General features: G+C 37.2%; 1 protein-coding gene across 1 annotated transcript in view; it reads right to left on the bottom strand.

The window, feature by feature from the left end:
* The window catches only part of LPCAT1 (lysophosphatidylcholine acyltransferase 1), an 87,479-nt gene that overhangs the window by 21,483 nt on the left and 46,345 nt on the right, over positions 1-19,651 (bottom strand). The window contains exons 4-7 of the mRNA XM_075212908.1: positions 10,183-10,397; positions 9,087-9,199; positions 8,900-8,960; positions 4,476-4,534 (exon numbers count right to left, since the gene is read on the bottom strand). Coding sequence (XP_075069009.1) covers positions 4,476-4,534; positions 8,900-8,960; positions 9,087-9,199; positions 10,183-10,397 — 448 coding nt within the window. The remainder of the gene's footprint in view (positions 1-4,475; positions 4,535-8,899; positions 8,961-9,086; positions 9,200-10,182; positions 10,398-19,651) is intronic.

The following is a 19,651-nucleotide window of genomic DNA, read 5'->3' as shown; positions in this document are numbered from 1 at the left end:
CTTTCACATGTACATATTGGTTATGCTAGGGAATTTGTCTTAAATATCAACATAGTTGGCATAGGAGTGTGAAACCTTGCTATCGTCATCTACTTTTATTAACCTACTAACATTTTATGCTACATGGAGCCAGTTTAGTATAAACTAGAACAAAAAAGGTAACTAAGAGACCTGTTTGTGAAAGACTAGAGTCAAAGCAGTGGTGGGCAACAGGTGGTCTGGCAAGCCTTCACATATGGCTCTCACTCCGACTTATTATTTGCTTTATGTTATAAAGCAGAGAATAAAACTGAACAGGAGGCGTCGGCTTCCGTATCACATAACCTGCTCTGCACAATGCAGGGAAATTATTTAGCACACCACAGGAGTTATAGGATATGATCATTCAGTGATACCGCAAGTTTTATCCTAAGTGGGTATTGATGTATTGATGTCTAACCTATTAACACTCACACATAACTGACCAATACGTAAGACATGTGCTTCAAATTAGCTCAAGATTTCGTCAAGTTGCCACACACACACACACACACACACACACACACACACAAATGCCAATATTCAAAAGTTTTGTAAGCAGATCTACATTTAAAAAGGGATTATTGAGTGTGTACAGGGTTCTCATTGCAGCAGAGTTTTATATACTAGGTTTAGCGGGACAGACTGATGTATTAACCAAGAACCAACTCTGTATTTGTTGGTCCAGCTGACAGTATATAAAGTGTGGAGCTTAGTCAACATGTGGAAACAGTTTATTGTGACAAAATAAAACAAACACATTGTTTTTAATCTGGGAAGGCTCTTTAAAGATCTAGATGAGATTCCAATATGTCAAACTTAAAAAAAAAATATATATAAATGTAAATACAACGACCCTTGGTGCTGTTATTGACACCCCCCCCAGTGACTGAATGCGTGGCCTGGCACTAGGACCCACCAGGAATGGCTACTTAGCAACATAAAGCTGGTATGAGCTGATGAGCACCTGTGTGGTGAGAGAGTGTCAGCCTGGGACCACCTCTCTTCTGTCCCAGCATTCCCAGGCAAATTTTAGAGGGATTCTATGGTCTGCTGACACGAGGATCAAAGTACAACATAACTGTGAGGCTGAGTGGAATGGGGCAGATTTGAGGGAGAAATTAACTGTATAAAATATGTGACTGTTCTAATATCATCAGGAGACATGTTTAAGAGTTTGTGCAGGGAGGAGTTAATGTGGCAATATACATGCAACCATATTCATATGTGTATGAGAAGAACTGTGCTGGAGTGAGAAAGGAGTTATATACAGTTTCTTTATTTCTTTGCAACCAAGAGCTGTGTGGGTTGGTCAAGGTGGAAAATAATTTGTTTTGCAATATAGAGAACTTTGTGAGAACTGTTGCACTGTACGAGCACCTTACTACACCTGTGTCCACCAGCTTAGAGACATTGATGAAAACCTTCATTAATGCCCATTCCAGAGAGATAGCCAGGGTAGAGGAAAGAGCAGGCAAGGAGGTGCATTACACACTCATACACCACACCATGAACACACACACACAGTGACAGGGGTTGCAGAACAAAAACATTTAAAGTTGAAAAATCTGAAAGGCTAAGCACGAGGGATCTTGGCGGTTGGTTCTGCTGATCACATTACCCTGTGCTTAGAACACTGGCAGGTAAAATAAAAATTATGTTTCAAATAATTTTGTCATGCCATTGTGTGCTTTGGGAAGAGATCACCACCCATTGGCTGTTAATAGGTGGCAAGCCATCCTGAAGTACAAATGCCCAAACACCCTGTCCATCCACCACCACTTTTTGTGATGTGCTCAAACACTTTCCAACCTAAAACGAATATGCATTTGTTTCCAGATCTTGTAACCATACAGTCCTGAAAGCCAAATTTATTTGAGTAACCTAAGAAATTAAACAAAAAAACTCCCAAAAAAAAAACCATATACCCGCTGAATGACTGACACATCATAAACGTGTAGATTGTGTCAGTTCTGAAAGCGTAAAATATGAAGTCTTTATTTACATTACAAATATGTGTACTTCCATTTACCACTATTCTCGACTATTCTGTTACTTTGAAAGTTTATTTATTTAGGACTGTAAAGCCCAGGCCTTATGCTTGACTGCCATCCACAGTTGAAGTTTAGTGGAAGTGATCATAAAATATGACTTTAATGTAATTGAAATGTAATTTTGATTTTAGGAAAACAAAATCAGTTGCAGTTTTCTGGTTTAATTATGCTTACAGTCTTCACTCTTTCTGATGATGTGCATTAAGAGGATTAATGTGTATTTACAGGGGAGGAGGAGACCGTCCCTAGTGCTAGAATCATCAACCATTAGCCAAGATTCCAGAGTTTTGTTCGGCCAGGTAACTGTTGCTCTTGTAGCACGAGTGGACCACGCTGTGGCTGCTTCTTTTGTTTGGCTTGAATTTGGTACATTATTCCATTTTTAATATACTATTTAAGCTAAGGGAGTGACTTTGAATGTTTACTGTACAACTAATTTTAATAGTTAACATCTGATCTAAATATCAGAACATCTAAAGGCAGACCTCCTCAGCCAGATTGGGAATATTCAGCCAATTGGTCCCAAATAGTTCCATGTGAAACCTTAGACTATTTTGTCAATAAGGTCTTAATTGGGCAGGATTTATATATGGTCACTCAATGTCTAAAATCTACATGTATGTAGGGATCTTCAGCCAACACTACTGCATAAACCCATAGCAACTGTGTTATTCTGCCTGATTGGCCAAATTACAAGTTGCATGTAATTTGGTCAAACAAAAGTGATATCAAAATGGCCACAGACCCAGTTGCTAAGTAACTGGACTAGACATCCAACTCTACCAGCTTGTGGGCAGCTTTAGCCTATGACTATATTGTCAGGTCTGTGCCTAACTTACTGGTACCCGCACATGGGTAGATCTGATCTTTCAACCCGATCGACCTGGCCACATAAAACTGTGCAAACTGAACAGACATGGCAATTCAGTGGTTGGAGGAAAGAGGCCTTCTGGCAGTGTAAGTGACCGATAAATGGACACACATGACTGATATTTTTTATATTCAGGTTGGAAAATATGATATGGTTCTTATCATTCATAGCCATAGTTGGGGGCTGATGGAAGCCTGCAGGTGACTACAATGTTTTGAACAACAAAGGCTGACTAAGTGGCACATGTAGCATAAAGCACACATTGACAGTAAAATGAATCATAAAAAACTATTTGTAAACCTAAACTAAGTGCTACATATTTGAAGTATCACAATTTGCTGTAAATATATCATTTATATAGTGCCACCAATTCCGCAGTCCTCTACAGACAATATTTGTCACTCACCTCAATCCCTGTCCACTGAAGCTTAGTGTCTAAATTCCCTAACATACACACACAATTTCTGTGCTCATAAAAAAAGTTTAAAAAAGAAAAAAAGGGGAGAGAACTGGAATAATGTATACATCTTTACACTATTCTGTTTGTCATATCCTGGAAAAAGGTTCATTGGACAGGATGTATTTGTGAGAGAAGTAAACAGATCATGTGATGGATGTGTGGCATACTCAATAAAAACAGTGTGTTAACCTCTCAAGAACAAATACAGTAAAAGAATAAAAAAAACTGATACTTTTTTCTAGTACGAAGGAATTTACTCATGTAGAACAGCATTTATGGAAATGTATACTGTACAGCAATAACTAAAATAAATAACAGAAATATCTAAATAAAACAATTAACTATTACACAAAGTGGAAGGGGTTACATTTTTATGTGCCAGTTAATGGAACAAAGGCTCTGGGTTCAACTCCAGGGAAAGGCTCTAGCTTGCTCTTTGTAAACAAGAGACATGACAGTCAGGGGATTTTATAACTCCCAAAAGCCAAATGACTTTTCTTTATTTATGTCTTGTCACAAATAGTGACTCAGGGACAGCAGGGATTTAGGCCAGCCCCACCCACCCAGATGGTGCGAAATACATCTAATTGATATACCCTGCCGAATGTAGGTTATGGGAGTTCTGTTCTTTCCATGTGATGTCTATATGATGCAGAGTAATCCACATGTAATCTCACAATCAGCATCAGACTCTGCCCTGTTCTGCTTTGGGGATATATAATACTACTGTTCTTGTGATTAAATGCAGTTATAAAAAAAATAAAATAAAAATGTGTCTACATCTGGTATCCACATTACCGGCTTTTTACTGTGATAACCGTGTAAATACTCCTGAAAATTAAACCAGGGTTATGTAGAGTCTGGTTGTGTACAACATTGTATACAACAGTTAAGCAATGTGTGTTTGATATACTAAGGAAAATAGACTGAGTAGATCATGCTCCACACATCGGACTCCTTCATGGCTCTGGGATTTCTAATTTTTTTGAGATTCCCGACAGCAATGTAGAAAAAAAATATAAAAGGACACTTATGACAAGAATACAATATTTTGTGAAGTAAGATTACATACCATTTTATTGGGGTATCTCAATACTACTGGTTGCACTGGGACACCAGGAATAAATGCACCTGTAAAGGAGAAAAAACAAATAAACTAAAAACCATAACACCTGTTATATCATTATGAAGATAAAGTACTTTAGCAGAGCAAAATAATACATGCGTGTTATTTAAGAGCAAGCTAATGAATATACTGTAAATGACTGATGCATTTATTCTTATAAATATTTCTAATTTATGCATCAGAACCATCCACCACTACTTGAGGGGAGAAGTACGGGCCAGAGTTTGTGTGGCTATGTAGCAACTTCCCAGTTTTTTTCCTAACCAGCTGAGTGAGAATCCAGAAAAAATAAAAAAGCTCATGGAAAACCTATTTATTACCTTTCAAGGTCTAAACCGTGCCACTTCATACAAAACAAATTTCAATTCTCGAATGTATGACCTCTAAACTAGGATAAACAAATACAAAAAAATGGTTATAGTGAGGCAGTAGTGAACTCCAGTGTAAGACTGGAGCATAGTGACATAACTTATGAATTTAGCATAGGGAATAACATATCACCTATTGTACAATATAAAGGATATTAGAAGCTGCTGTGGACTTTCATACTAGTGTAGAAGTACTGGGCCTTTCACCTTGTGTCTTCATTAGGTGGTTGCATGTTACAGAAGCCAAGCTTTGTGTAATGTACACCGCCTCTAGCAAAATAACTTATTACTTGTTTGACAAGACACATACTTTACAATGTGAACTTAAATATATTTAACATTTCATAGGAATCTATTTACAGTATGTAGAACTCCGTGTTAAATAGCAGCTGTCTAAAAAGGATATGTATTGTATTAAATTGACTTCAGTTTAACTCTTTTGCGTCAAGGTTCCTAAAAACCCAAGATGATAGTCGGTCAGAACAGTTAACAGAGCAAAAGATCTGATTTTATAAGGAAGAACTTTATCATGTCACCAGTCTCATGGACACTTGCTGAAACGTACTCAGCATTTCCCAGGGATACAAATCGTTCAATTAGTTAATTCACTGTGTAAACGGACCACTCAAAATTGGGCTTACTGTGTTTCAAAGAGCAAGTGAAGCCACAAACTGAGCTTAATATATACCAATGGCTGTGTATAACTGGAGTGTTTATAATTCATATTAAATATGTCCACCAAGCTTTTTTTTCACTCCGCTTGCCAAGTTAGGTGTGAGATGCTTCTCTTACAAAATAAACAACAGTGACCGACACCTAGGCAGAATTGGTCTACAGAAATGCACAGGGTGGACTGGTGAATTCACATACAGGGCTAGCAACCTCACAACAATGAAGCCTCAGCTTTTTGACCTATATCCCATCAGAACATTGTCCTAAATACTGTATGTGGGAAGAGAGTTGCAGTGGTTTGTAATAGAGTGGGTGAGGTTAGGGTTAATACTTTTATTTTTTAACAGAGTTGCAGTGGGATGCCAGATTAACACTAAACAATGTCATTTAACTTGACAGTCCAATTTAGATTGCATTTTGATAGACAGACAGTGACTGACAGATGAGCAGACTTCCTTGGTGATTTCATAGCCTGGGCAGGGCCAGTGATGTCACAACAACTACATCCCACCTTTCTGACCTGTATCAGATGGATGTCATGAAGGCTGCAGTGTAATGTCAGGGGAACGCTCACTCAATTTTAATTTCATGGTTCATATTTCAATTTTCTAATTTAGTGGTTCCCCTCCCTATAATTCTGTGCGGTAAACAACTCTGGATATTGGATATTTGCAAAACACAAAACAAATCATGTTCATATATTTTATTTTATAAAATTGAGAGATAGTATTATTTTAAATGGCGTTTAGCCCATTGTATAGGAAATAATTATTGTAATGTAACCACAGATTGCAGATAACTTATTTGGCAGGATAGTACATGTAAATATTTTATTTGGTCTCAGGGTGCAAGTTTTCAATGACTGCAAGAGTAATATAACAAGTTAGATGGGTGGAAGAATGCACACTGTAGACTCATCACTCCCTGCTAACACCATTCACTTCTTCCCAGCAATGTAGTATACTCTGTTGTGAACAAATAGGTAGGTGTGAAGTAAATGAACAGGAATAATGCAAGTATACTAATGGTAGTCCAAGAGTAATTGGATCTGAAGCCTTGTGAGTTACACAAAATGTTTACTGTCTCAAACCTCATACCCACTGGCATCAAATTACAAGTATTTACTAGCGTTTTTATCGATAGTGCAACGCATGTAAATTGGGGGTGGGGTAGATACTGGAATCCATTGTTTCCAATGTTACCATGGCTACTGGCCACTTGCATTGTTCAAACACTAGTGGTTACAGTTACCAAGTGCATAAATAAAATATTTTGCATGTTCAGTGAATAAAAAATGCACCTCAAATATTCTTTTTTTTATGTTGTAGTCCCTATGTTTTGATTCCTGCATGCCTTATTTAAGAGTTTTGTTTTCTATAATAAACGTTTTTGTCTATAAAACACATAACAAAAATGCCATTGTGAGGAAGCTTCATTGCCAACTATGGCGTACAAAGAAAAGAAACATTAAAAAGCACAACAATCTCAGATCATTGGGTCTCTCTAATAAGAGGTCATTCAGACATGATATTATTGAGGTAGACCTGAATGTATTCAACCTGTCTTTTCAATATAATTTCTATCAGTCACTTCCACATGTCAATGGCAGTACTTGAATGGTAAACGAGATGTATGGATAGGGAAATAGGATACTAAAAATAATTCTTGACATGATTATAACCAATATCACGCATAATATACAATAGAGGCCTTGCACTTAAGATGTTTAAATGTTTAGTAAGGGTGCCTAACATGTGACTGACATTTAATTACTTTAATCTCTTTTTCACCGAGACAAATATAAAACAAATGGCTTCATCAGAAAGCAATACTTCAGATTAAACTGTGAATATTTACGGAGTGCATGGAACAGTTTGTTTTTTTATCATTATCATATTATTTTAGTGCCAGGAAAAGGGAGACAGAGAAAATGCCAACATGGTAAAACTGTTATGACAGCTTTGTGCTGATAATCGTACTATTTAAACCTGGGAAAAGCTGCACACAAGCTAAAAGTTTAAATTTCACCTAGGAAAACCCTAATTGTGAACACATAACACTGCATTATGGCTCTGTAAAAATATCATGTCATTTATTTCTGTTTCACATTTATATTACTGATTAATTTTTATTCATTTTTTAAGTGAAAGCTACAATTTTACACTAGAAAATGTGCTTTGCTTTTTAGGTATGGTCGAATAGGTCAGAGAAACTATTTTGTTCATTCTTCAAAATCGTGGACATACAGAGGGGAAAGCGTAAAGAGAAGGGTAGTGTGGGGGGGGGGGGGTGTGCAGGGCTAGAGCAGCAGCCAATAAGAATATTAAAATATTAATAGCAGCACAGTTGCTTTCACCCCAATAAATCCTGTATATCTGCTTGTTAAGCCAGCATGTAGTCAAACATTAGCACACCAATAACAGTACTAAGTAGGCTCCTGTCAAACTGATGTGGGACGATGTTCTATATGAGATGTGGTTCATACATCTAACTTATCTGTTGGTTGCTTCAACGCTCCACCTTCTTGACACCAAGAGAAACATATCCAGTTACAGACTATGGGCCATGGCAGATGAGAAATTTAAAAGAGGCATGTGAAAATAATAAATGCACCCAAAGTGAAATATTAAACCGAAAATACAGATAATGGATTCTTACTGCTAGAGAGTTGCCCCTAAAGACCATGTACTTTCTGGGGAATCTTCCAAAATTAAAATGTGTATATCTGAGAGTTCAAATGCACAGCTGTACTTGAAACATATTACAGGTATACCAGGTATTGGGCTTCACATGTTTCTTTATTATCATGTCTGTGTGAATATCTTAATTATGGGTTTTGGGGTTTGTTTTTGCATTTTTATTAAATACCAAATAATCTAAAAGAACACATCTTGGAAACTCTGACAATATATCACTGAGCATTCTAGCAGTTCAATGGAAGCCTGTTTTGTTTACTCCAGTATCAGCTTCCACTGTGTACTCAGAGAAGAGTTCTAGAGAAGTGTACAACAAAAGGCAAGTACACAGATAGAGGGAAAATCACAGAGGAATATCAAAGGACACACATAAGGACGTAATGCACAAATAATACAGGGCATTACTTAAGTAAACAGTACTATAAAATAGCTGAATAAATATCAATGACACTTAAGGGGGGTGAATATTATACAGAACGCACATGTATCCCACAATAGCAACAGATGCAATATTTGGCATGGAATGAATTCTGCTTTTGTGATTTCGGTGTAGGAGATCTGCAGAGCACCTGGCACAACACAAGCCGCACATTCAGTAGGACTCATTTCATGCTGCTACAAATTTGCTTCCTACCAGGTTTGAAGGTGATGAGACAGGATCTGTTGGTGCAGGTTCCTTCTGGGAAGATCATTACCTTCAAAGAAACAATTTAATTATTTGGGATGCAGAAAGGGACAACAGATGCAGTATCAATTATAAATGTACACATACACTGTAGTTACATCTCAAACCAAGTGCTATAAGTGAACAAGCATTTTACCTGTGGCCAAACACCATTAGAATGGGCTCGTCTCCGGATTTCTTCCACGGTTTTCTTCCGAGAATCTTGATCAGAGCGAGAGACGAACACTGGTCGAATATAGTTGATTAACGCTGGGAATAAAAAAAAATAATAACTAAAAACTACTTCTTGTGTTACTTCAGTTTGTTTGAAAAATCAATAAAACAGGAGATTGAGATCTCTGAATTTAAAGTAAAAGTGTGAGAGGTCATCAGAATTATTGTGTTTTATACATCACATTTGTACAGTAACAAATCATCACAGCCCTCTAACTCCCCTGCTGCCAATGTATCAGAGAACTAAATATTCAGCTGAACCAATAATTAGACTTTACATGAACGATAAAATGTGGAAGATGTTGGCAAACTTTTGGCCTCTGAAGTACCAGATATTTACTACAATTGTTCGGTACAATGCATTCTTGGAATAGCGATAAAAGCTACAATTATTTTAGGTAAAGTTTGTTATCTTTGTTTGATCTAATAAATATAGTTTTGCTCTACTAACTTCACAAGAAACAACAAGTTTAAGTTTCTGTCTGTGTCCTTTACGGACTGCTGGCTTGCTGCTAACAGGATATCATTTGAAAGCTTTCCAAGATTCTCCATTCAAGAACAACATATCATTAGAGAAGTCAGATTAAATACTAAAAGTACAATGTGGATAAGATGTACATATATTGGATCTATTATCCAGAATGCTTAAGGCTTTCCCCGCAACGTGTGGCACCAAGCCTAAAATATACATAACGTAGATTATAAAACAAACCTGGCTCTAGTGTTCCTGCCATTACTCTTCTCATGTGTAGCAGTGCTCCTCACAGTGACCGAAGGTGGTGACACTTAATAATCATGTCTGGGTGTATGACATTATCAGCAAAAAAAAACAAAACAGCAAATATTGACTATTTTTGGATTTTGGAGCTGATTGGACAACGTATATTATTTGTGTACTTGCCTCCAAATAATGAGAACGTCTTGTGAGATTTACAACAGAAGATTTTAGTATCCTAAGCCAGTCTAAATTTATCCTACAACATTAATACAATATTATTTACAATTTTTTTTCAACTTACTTCCCCAAACAGGAATGTCTTTACTTTCTGCCTTCATTACAATAGACGCCATGGTCATAGTTACTGGGATGGCATCAAAATAGGAAGAGTGTGGAGCAAGGGTGAGAATAGGAGCTTCTGCAGGCAAGGCCTGTCTTCCCTTTACCGTCACCCAATGGAAGCCACCAGCAAACCACATAGTCCGCATAATAGCTTTTAACGAAATGTCCAAAAATCTGCAAAATAAGTGCATCAAAATAAACCATTACTATGAAATCATTTCAATCCAAAAATAAAATAAAAAAAAAAAAAATGTTCACAGATCAAGCAAATAATATTCACTGTTCAGACCGATCCTGACTTTAATCTGCAGGTTTGTTAAAAAGTAAAACATAATTGAGTATTTTTTATCCCTCTGTGAGAAGCTCATAAAGCAACAACTTACAGAAATAATAATAATACCGTTCCCTCTTCATGTATATCTTGTTAAATAAATATCTTCTGATCAAATGTAGAAAACCCAAACATTTCAAAATGTAAACATCACTGACAATAAGAGCACAATTAAAAATGAAATAGATTAGAATTCATTAACAGTCTGTTACATAATATGCACATTCACCTGTTCATTCGCTATTACTGTAAATATGACACTGACTTTCCCTCTCGTTTTCTATATTATTAGCTTATAATAGAGCTGTACATTCAGCAGTACTGTTAAGGTAGTAGTTGGCAACGAGGGCCACCTGCGTCTTCATCTGTTGCCCTTCAGCCGGGGGAGGAGGGAGGTTAGTCACCCTCCTTCCTATGTGCGGCCCATTTGAAGGTTGGAAGGCCGCACTGCAGCCCTTGAAGAACACAATGGTGTCCATCACTGTATTTAGTCCTCCAAATTGCAGGTGGGTTATCATTGTTGCATATACAGTGGTCAAAGTAATAATTTAGAAGTGGTGGTATGGAAAATGTAATGGGAATGCAAGTGAATGGAATATTCAAAGAAGTAGGAGAAGTGGTGTGTGTGTGTTTTTAAACAATAAACATTTTCAATATGAAACAGTAACATCTGAGCTTTTTGCTTGTTTTATTTTTAAATTATTATTGCACCAAAAGGAGAGGGATAAAGAAGAGGAAAATAAGGCTCAGAATTCTGTTCCAGCAAATTCTGGAACAAATAAAACTCATAGGGGCATATTCAATTACGATTCCGGTCCGCGGTAACGCTCCGGAACGGCCCGCAAAGCTAATTTACGGTACCGCAATAACGTGGATTTTTGTTTGCAGCCCATAGGGTTGCGTACGAAAATCCGCGATAATGCGGTACCGTATTAACGGCAATACTGCGCAGGATTTGCGGTAACGCGCGTTACCGCGAACCGGAAAGCTAATTGAATATGCCCCATAGATTTTAAAATTTTAATTGCATCTAAGGATTACATTTGTTTCAGGATTTGTTGAAACAGCATTCTGAACTTTATTGTCTGCAGCCAAGAATCTAGAGCTAGAAATAAGTAGTGGAGCCTGTTTCAGTGATGCTATGCAAGACATGTGCCAGTTCCATTACAGAGTAGATAAGATACATGGGGGTTCTGGTGGGGTCCTGGGGGGTAGGTGAGGTAACATGTGGTACAGGGAGATTTTTGTGCATCACTGCCTAAAGTAAATAGCAGGCAAGGAATCACGTGAGCGCTGTGTGCAACTGCCTCTCACTAGCCTGGTCAACTGGACATGCATAGCGGCAGACAGCATTGCACTTGCGCTCACCTGCCTACTAACCAATTTAGACAGGGAGTCATAAAACGTTTCTGCTCCGTCCCCCATGTTTACAAAAACTACGTTTTGGGTGGGCTCCAGGCTTTAGCACACCCCCTGCTCCCCATGGTAATATAGCAGGGGGTGTGCTGAAAATCTCAATCTTTTAAAAGAGTAAGTTTAGTTGGCAACAGTCTCGGGGTGTAATTGGGAAGGCACTGGTTTGGGGGAAAGGGGGTATGGGAATTTACAGAGTGAAGATATTTGTTATTCAATACTGCTGTCCTGCACAGGCATAACTTTGTCACAACTGTGGATACAAATGGGTGGCACATCTGTCGTGCTGCTCTGCAATGCAGGAAAGCATGAAGGGTAAGATGCACACAGTGAACACTGGTGCGCGTTGCATTACAAGAGGGATTAAGGGGTCTGGAGGTAGAGTGGCATTTACTAAACGCTCAAGACTGGCATGGCCCATCCATGAGCTATTCACTTTATTTAAAGGCCATTAGTACAACAGTGGTGAACCCCTATATTCCTCCATTGCTAAGATCTTAGCTAAATAATTATTTTTATTTCTTTTAAAAGCTATGAACTGGAAACAATAGGGCTCAGATATACCTCATTGGCATATTCACAATCCATTAAGTGGCATAAGTCGGGGGGTAGATATAGTGTTGTCATAGCAACTAAATATGTAACGCACCAATCAATACACTTTAGCACCAACAACAATTCACACCCAATAATCTGACTCATGGACTACATTTGGAGAACTTGAATACTCAACAAAGTTTCCAACCAGAGTTCCTACTAATATAACAGTTCCTTTTACCAAGCGCTGGTATGGTTTACTTATTTATAGGTTAGTGATTAATTGTTCCTTTATTACCTTGGAATGGCCTAATGTGCCCTATGTGATGTTTGACAAAGCTACATGTGCCAATATTCAGCTAACCCCCCCCACCCCCTTTATCCAATCCTTTCTACCCCCTTGTACTGAAAAACTCTAAATACAAAAAATAAAAATAAATAAAATCCCAGTTGTCAAGGCAATTAAAACTGATGACGTCCTAAATTTGCAGTTTACCTATAGGCACATAACAATACCATTGGACAAGCTCTAGTTTTTTATAACAATACCATTGGACAAGCTCTAGTTTTTTAATATCAATATATTTGCATGTGGCAAGTTAGAAATCCCCTTCTGCTTTATTGCTATAAATAAAATAAATTAAGTTTACTCATTGAAGATAAAACCACATCTACACATTACTTACTACATATAAAAAGTTTACAACAAAACCTACAGTGCAAGTACACGACACGTTTTTCACACAGAAAGGCTACACTGACAATTCCTATTTATCTAATGATACAGTTTGCTGAATAATACACTTGGTTGCTGTTTGATTGAAAGCCTAGGTTACAGAACATGTTTTCTGCTATTTTTGTCTTGACAATGAATAATAGAATATTCTCATCATGTGAAAATAGAGCCAAGCAATTGTTAATAGGCTCAATGGGGGAGGTAAAATTTATTGAAACCATATTATACTGGCTGGATAAGAAGATGCAAAACTGCATTATATCATTAATCTACTGACCCAAATGCTATTATAATCTGGGACAATAGATAACTCATCATAGAGATTTTATTTTGCTTTGGAAAAACAAAATAATCTACAATTAAACCAGCAATCCTAGTGTAAAAAACCTGCATTTATTTTATTCTAAATCACTGGTTACCTGTAAGAAAAAACACAAAGGTTTCTTATGTCAGACTTCTTTACATGCAGTTTATTAGCATTAAAATGGTAGTGAAACACATGTAATAAAAGCTAGTGGGTATGAGCCTTAAGTAGCAGAGAGAAGATTGGATAGATAGCACCTCGGAGGATCTGCCAGATCATAGGGTACTCCTGGCCCCAACTATATATTTATGAAACTTTATTAAATGCCACACAAAACTAACATTTTAAGTATTGAGTAAAGTTACATTTAACATAGCCTTATTGGTCAAAAGACTGCAGCAGAAAAAGTAAGAAAGTGTATTATCCATAAAAGAAATGGCAAGCAATGGGGGAAGGGGGGGGACAAAAGTAATAGTTTTGGGAGTAAACTTAGTATTATGCTCGGAAACTTTTTATTTCTGTACGAAGAACAGAAGTAAAAAAAAACATCACAAACAGAAGACACAAAATTTACTTTAAAGTAGGGCATAATAAAAAAAAGTATCAAGGTCAAGTACAATTAATAAACACAAATAATACATAAATTAGGAATTACAGGATAAGGCATTTAGAATGTTATTATTGTGGTTAATTGTTAGATGAAAGCCATCTGTTTTTATGCTTGCTAAAACAAAAAATAAAATTTAAATTTGGAGGCATTTCTTCAGTTGAAGAATTAAGGGCCTGATTTATAGTTGGACGCAAGCAGCCAACCAGAACATCTTAAAACACATATATATTGATTAACTCTCAATTAATGATTTACCACAAGGGGTGCATATGCTCTAGCCAAATCAGAGCAATTTTCCCACAAGCCATCCAATCAGAGGCAAGTCGCTCTGATTAGCTATTTGCATACAGGCTCCTTTTCAATCATTAACGTTGCGGATCTGTAGGACCAAGTTCTTGTGGCTTATTAAGGACAGAGAAAGATAGGACTGTACATGGATTTAGGCGATTAATAAAGTAGAAAAAGAGATTTGGGTAACTATTTCAAACAAAAGATTTAAAAATATTCCTTGTGTGTGGTTGTATTTTTTTATTATTAGGTAGGTAGGATTGCGGAACTACATGTTCCAGCAAGCCCTGGTTGCCAGACCAAGCTATGCTGGAGCTATTAGTTAGCCAAGCACCAGCATGATCTGGCAGTCACTGGTATGCTGGTACTTGTAATTCTAGAAATACCAGTCACAGTTAATTATTTAATTTTTTAAACAATATAACCCGTTACACTGGAATTACTGCTATTCAGCACAGGGCTGGTTTGCCATGCAGGCGTTGCGATGCACTTTCGGTGGGCCAGATTCTTCTAGAGAATTCTGCCCCCTGGTCAACAGGCTGGGCTGGCATCACATAACAGGTGGACCCCACAAGGGGAATCCACACTGCGTTTTCTGTTTAAAAGGAAAGAGCCCAGCCTGGAATAACCTTGTGCTGAATGCTACTTTTATGTGGGGAATCTACGCTCTTTCTCCCCCTGCATTAGCAGCAACAAGTCCAGACTCTTATGTTGGTTTCTCTTTAAGGTTTTTTTGTTTTTTGTTTTTTTTAATGGCAGTGATCATCAAGTTCACGTATCTTTATGGTCCACATCAATATAGAGCATATATTTTAATGCAGCCACATGTATACATTGTATTAAGATGCACAGGTTATAAAGTTTGCACATTCGAGCCACAACATCACAGCCTACTCTAAATCAAGCCCTACGTTCTTTTTTTGGCTATTCATTCATGATTATTATTATTATTATTATTATCATCATTTATTTGTAAGGCGCCACAAGGTTTCCGCAGCGCCGTACACGGTACGAACAGTAGATTATACAGGGTAAAACAGTACAGAACAATAAACACAAAGTACCAATACTTCAGAAACTCCGGGCAGGCAAATACAGTAGAGACGGAGCGGAAGAACAGGTATGGAGACAGAAGTGTAGAGGGGCCCTGCTCACACGAGCTTACATCCTAAGGGGAGTAAAGGAGGTCATAGTAAAGTAATAAGAAAAAAAGGACTAAATGTGCATATATGTTTGCCATATTGAAATCTCTCAAACTTAAAATAGAAATGCCTCATATTAAACTCTGATCTAGGATGGTCACACATGTGCAGATCTGTTCATTCACCTCTAGGATAGAGGAAGACCAATTGCAGATATCTGATCAGTTGGGTGTTGAGACATAACTATAATAAATTCTTGGTTGCCTGATCATCCATAAACAAGCCAATCATCAAACAACAAGATTTTCTGGTCTGCTCAATCAAACCCAAAAAGTTTGAAAGGTCATGTTAATATATATCAGAAAAGGGCCACATTGGTAAACAAAACCTCCACAACTGCAGCATGTTTTAGATTACAAAAATTAGATTACAAAAATGTATTCCAGAATCCACATATAAAGCATCAATTATTACATAGGAACTACCTCACAGAGTAACTGACTGCCGTGTGTGAAAATGACCCATGGAGTAAAAACACAATATAAACATGCAACATTTTTTCTTCTCCACATGTCCATTGAACAATTACATGTAATACGGAGCAACACACAGTGCAAGTAATAGAGTGACTCTAGGTAATTCAGGTGATGACCACAAAAACAAGTTAGCAGTCAACATCCTACACAGATCTATTAACAGCTATTGCATCTTGTACAGATCTAATATCTATTGTATACATTTTATTTCCATATGTTTGAGAAACTGTACAGTAATCTTATCAATATATGTTCTTATCACAATTCCAGAATTTACTGAAGGAACAAGATAATAAAGACAGTTTCAACTAGAAGTTTGACAACTTTCACTTCCCTGTTAGAGCTATCAAAATATTGCTGAACAGTTTGTGAACTCATGATACGTAGCAGCATAATAAGACGTGGAACATTATGCAACTAGAACACAGCCACTTGAGAAATATCAAAAATGAATTGTAGAATTAGCAAAATGTAATACAAACAATATGGGGCATATTCAATTGTCGGCGGAAACGTCGAAAAACTCGCGCTCCACTCACTATCACCGTTATTATGGTAATAGTGCGCGGAAAAACCGTTATTACGGTAGTTTTCTCACTGGATTTCAGCTCGCAGCTCCCTGAGCCACGAGCTGAAATCCAGCTATTACCGTAATTTAGTAGTTTTAACGCGGCGGGGAATTCAAAGAATTGAATATGCCCCTATACATTTATAGAATATTTCCCGGGGTCAACTGATGGTCCACAGCAATGCATTTCCGTGTGCAAGTGAATAAGTTATTAGCAGAGACATTATGATCAATAAAAGGCGATTCTTAATGGAAGAATATGCTCTATTGGCCAATGTTCTCTAAGACTGGTTACAGTTTTATAAAGTAGATTTTTTTCTATTGGTTAATGTTTGACATTGATTAGTTGGGGTAAGTTTTATGTCTTTTCAATCAGTACCAAACAAAGTTTCATTAGTTTAACTTTTATTAGACAAAGAAATTTCTAGTTGTTCCGAATGGATGTAGCGTTAATTGCATCATTTTGGGACATCTCTTTTTAAGCAGGCCGAGGTTCACAAAATGAAATTGTAGTGTACTACAAATAGAGAATCTTTTTCTACAGTAATAGGTTATAGTTAGGATACATTGGAATGAGGTTATAAAGGATAATGATATGCAGACCTTGTAAACATTACAGTGGTATCCAGGGCAATAGAGCAATACATATGAAAATAAATGGTAACTGCACCTTTGAAGGAACCACTGACGGGTGGCAGGGAACAGGCTTTCAGCATGTGTCTAACCAGACATGGACCCTTTAAGTTACTTCATATGTGATGTTATTGTCACATATGAAGTAACAGCACGGCATAAATATGCGTTAACTATACTACACTCTGCAGGTTACAAGTTTCAAAGGTCACTTTTGTATTTTATTATATATCTACTATATAAATGCCTAGTGGCGTGTGGGAAAAAAAAAAACAAGCTGCAGCGCCACCTGCTGGGCAGAGTTATACACTGACCTATATATTTCTTGAAGGAGAAGTGACAGTTGGGAGTGGTTGGTGGTTGCCGGGGGTGACAGTGGGGAGTTTTTAACACCTTAAGTAGCTTGATGAAGGATGTGGCGATGAAGATGAAATATGAGGTGATGGAGAAAAATGATGAGGTGGTGACATGTGGACAAAACCACGTTAAAAAAGGGCGCTTGCGTCGGGAAGTAACGCTCTTCCCCTGAGGAGGCCTGGGCTAGGCCCAAATGCATGACAAGATCCTTTTTAACACCTTAAGTAGCTTGATTTGACTAGAATGCATGAGTATCATGCACGGGTTAACTTGTGTGTGTGTATATATATATATATATATATATATATATATATATATATATATATATATATATATATATATATATATATATATATAGAGCAATCTGCGGAGAAAGGCTGCAAGGAGGACATATGTGTGAGAAAATAATAGTATACAGTCTGATTTAACTAGCTTGGATTGGGAATGTCCTTTTCCCACAGCAGGCTGACAGGGTGTGTCTGCAGTCAGAGCAATCAGAGCAGTTATGAGAGCTCCTGACTGATGCTAGGAAAGCTGGCCGGTGGCTAGAGAACAGGTCTCTGTTTAGGGTCACAACAAACTGTGTGGAATCTTTATGGCAGGCCTGTCCAACCTGCGGCACTCCAGGTGTTGTGAAACTACAAGCCCCAGCATGCTTTGCCAGTAGACAACCAGGTTATAGCTGGAAGGGCATGCTGGGACTTGTAGTTTCACAACACCTGGAGGGCCGCAGGTTGGACAGGCCTGCTTTATGGTGTCAAATACTTTACCATCCTGACATTAAAACAAAGTAAAATGCAAGAAGTCACTTGCTTGTGTTTCACCAGAAGTGTGCACTTGTCAATATATAAAATGTTTTTTTCCAATAGATGGAGGATATATGCAAGTACACTAAGGGGTGCCCACACTAGTGTTGAGTTTTAGGTTCTCACATTTCATCAGTTTGCATTACATTTATCTGTATTTCGTGCCACCAATGCTGTTCTCACAGGCAGTATTAATAGACCCTCCTCAGAGGAAACGTAGAGAAAATAATGATGAAATAGATTTATCAAAGTAACCACTGAGTTGTGTATATAGACAGACTAGGTGGCACGGTATGTACCTTTAAAAAATATGCCACTGCCATAGTTAAAAAACATTCAGTCCAAGTACACAGTCTTCGGTGACACAACGCTGGATGAATATGGATATGAATAATAAAGCAAAAAGCATTCACACTATTGTTAACCAAACGCCAATTAAGCAAATAAGATACTCAATTTTCAGCTGGCATGTGTTGCTGGACTTGTCATTGTAATATACTTGAGACAAAAAAAAATATGACATGTCTAATATACCTATGTCCTTCAAATCTTTTTGAAAAATAATTATAAAACATTGTATAGAATTGTAAGACAATATATTAATGTATTAATGCTTTAATTATTACACCCATCAGCAAAGTAGAAACCACAAATTTAGACTTTCATAGCAAGAATTTTTGTACATTGGCTGAAATACCAAGTTCACAAGAAAAAAACAACTGTAGTACATGGATTTTCCAGTAGAAGGCTTTTGAAAAGTTAAAAATTTGTGGATCTTACTTTCAATTGTACAAGTATAAAAAAAAAATTGTTTAGTTTATTTGCAAACTTCAGTAGTAAACTTTCTTGTACACCGTCCCCAATAAAAAAAACAACAAAAAAAAACCCCTATATTAAGCAAGCTGGGACAATTGCATTTTCATTCTCAAAGATCTGAGCAAAATGAAATTTGTAATATGTCTGCCTTTCTTTAAAGTCACAAAACTTGTTTGGCTGTGTAAGCTATAACACACTAAGAACAACGAGGTCATTTGCTGATTCAGCAATCCAGATATCCAGATCAGCTACGTATCATTGTATTTGAATTTGTTACAGTTATGATGGGCTGTAGATTTTAAAAAAAAACAAAAAAACACACACACACAAACTATTGCAAGATGTAATTCG

Source organism: Mixophyes fleayi, chromosome 5 (assembly GCF_038048845.1).
Source record: "Mixophyes fleayi isolate aMixFle1 chromosome 5, aMixFle1.hap1, whole genome shotgun sequence".
In the NCBI taxonomy this organism is placed as follows: domain Eukaryota; kingdom Metazoa; phylum Chordata; class Amphibia; order Anura; family Limnodynastidae; genus Mixophyes; species Mixophyes fleayi.
Note: the sequence above shows the minus strand (reverse complement) of the source record. Positions and strands in the feature narration are given on the sequence as shown.